The 1,312-nt window shown below is 32.8% G+C and overlaps 1 protein-coding gene across 1 annotated transcript in view; it reads right to left on the bottom strand.

The window, feature by feature from the left end:
• LOC106874874 (acetyl-coenzyme A synthetase 2-like, mitochondrial) overlaps positions 1 to 1,196 on the bottom strand; it is an 18,841-nt gene extending 17,645 nt beyond the window's left edge. Inside the window, exon 1 of the mRNA XM_014922772.2 lies at positions 759 to 1,196. Within this exon, the coding sequence (XP_014778258.1) occupies positions 759 to 1,089 (331 nt within the window). The 5' untranslated portion in view covers positions 1,090 to 1,196. The remainder of the gene's footprint in view (positions 1 to 758) is intronic.
• Positions 1,197 to 1,312: the final 116 nt, after the last annotated feature.

The raw sequence follows: 1,312 nt of genomic DNA on the forward strand, positions 1-1,312 counted from the left end.
ATGACAGATGGAAGAAAACTGTAAAATGGAATTTAAATAAAGCTGTTGAAAGAAAATTTTAAAAACTGTAAAATGAAAAGTAAATTTTTAATTTTAAGAAATGTAAATGAAACTATGTAGGGCAAAAGTAGATAAAATCTCTATCTTTTCTCTTTTACTTGTTTCAGTCATTGCACTGCAACCCTGCTGAGGCACCACCTTTGAAGGGCTTTAGTCAAACAAATCACCCCACCCCCCACCCAGTAATTATTATTTAAGTCTGGTATCTATTCTGTTGATCTCTATTGCCAGTTGTCAAACAGTAGGCAGGAACAAGCATGCAAAAATACACACACACACACATATATATATATATATATATATGTGTGTGTGTACATATAGATATATACAATTGGCATCCACACATTCATTCACAGGGCATCAGTCAACCCAGGGTTATAGTAGAAGACATTTGTCCAAGGCGCTGTGCAGTAAGACTGAACCTGAAGCTGTGTGGTTTGCAAAGCAAGCTTCTTAACCACACAGCCATGCATGCATGAGTAAAATAAAGCAACTATATGAAAATACATGAAAAACAATTGGATGAAATATAAGTGAAAAACTATGGAGATGAAAATATATAAAAACTATCTCGCGTAAACTAAATAAAATGAAATCTTTAAGCTGAAAGTAAGTAAAACTAGGAATTCCAGGGTGGAAAGTAAATGAAAATTATAGAATAGTAAATAAATGGGAAAAAAATTAAAATAAAAACTTACCAGAGACATTAAGTTTACCACCAATAAACCAGTTAATTTCTCCTGTCTTAAAATCACATTTTTGAACTCTATCAAATTCTTTATCCCACAACAGACGGCTTATAGCCAACTTTGACCAGAACAAGTTGGGATTTTCAATGCTAAACTTGTATAAATCGTCATGATTTCTAATAGTTGGATGGTCAATGAATTCCTGCAAGGGACTGGTGCTGTTGAAAGGTTTATGGGGTAGGTTTCTTGTGTAATTTAAAGAGGTAATAATTCTATGTTGTTTAGGAATCAACAGTTGTTTTCTTATAGGAAAGAAACTTAGTTTTAGTAGAGAGGCCATCGTACTACCACACAGCTACTCTTGAGTAAATATAATACAAAACTGAATAGTTCAGATACATCTAACCTGACCTACCTCACTAGCGATTTATGCATGAATGATTACAATTTCATGAACTGAAAGGTTCTCCTATACAGGGAAATAACTTCACTGTGAGTATAACATCTATAAAAGTAGTTTAACTGGTCCAGCACAAGGTTAAATATATATATATATATATATA

The sequence above is a fragment of the Octopus bimaculoides genome, chromosome 11 (genome assembly GCF_001194135.2).
Source record: "Octopus bimaculoides isolate UCB-OBI-ISO-001 chromosome 11, ASM119413v2, whole genome shotgun sequence".
Taxonomy (NCBI): Eukaryota; Metazoa; Mollusca; class Cephalopoda; order Octopoda; family Octopodidae; genus Octopus; species Octopus bimaculoides.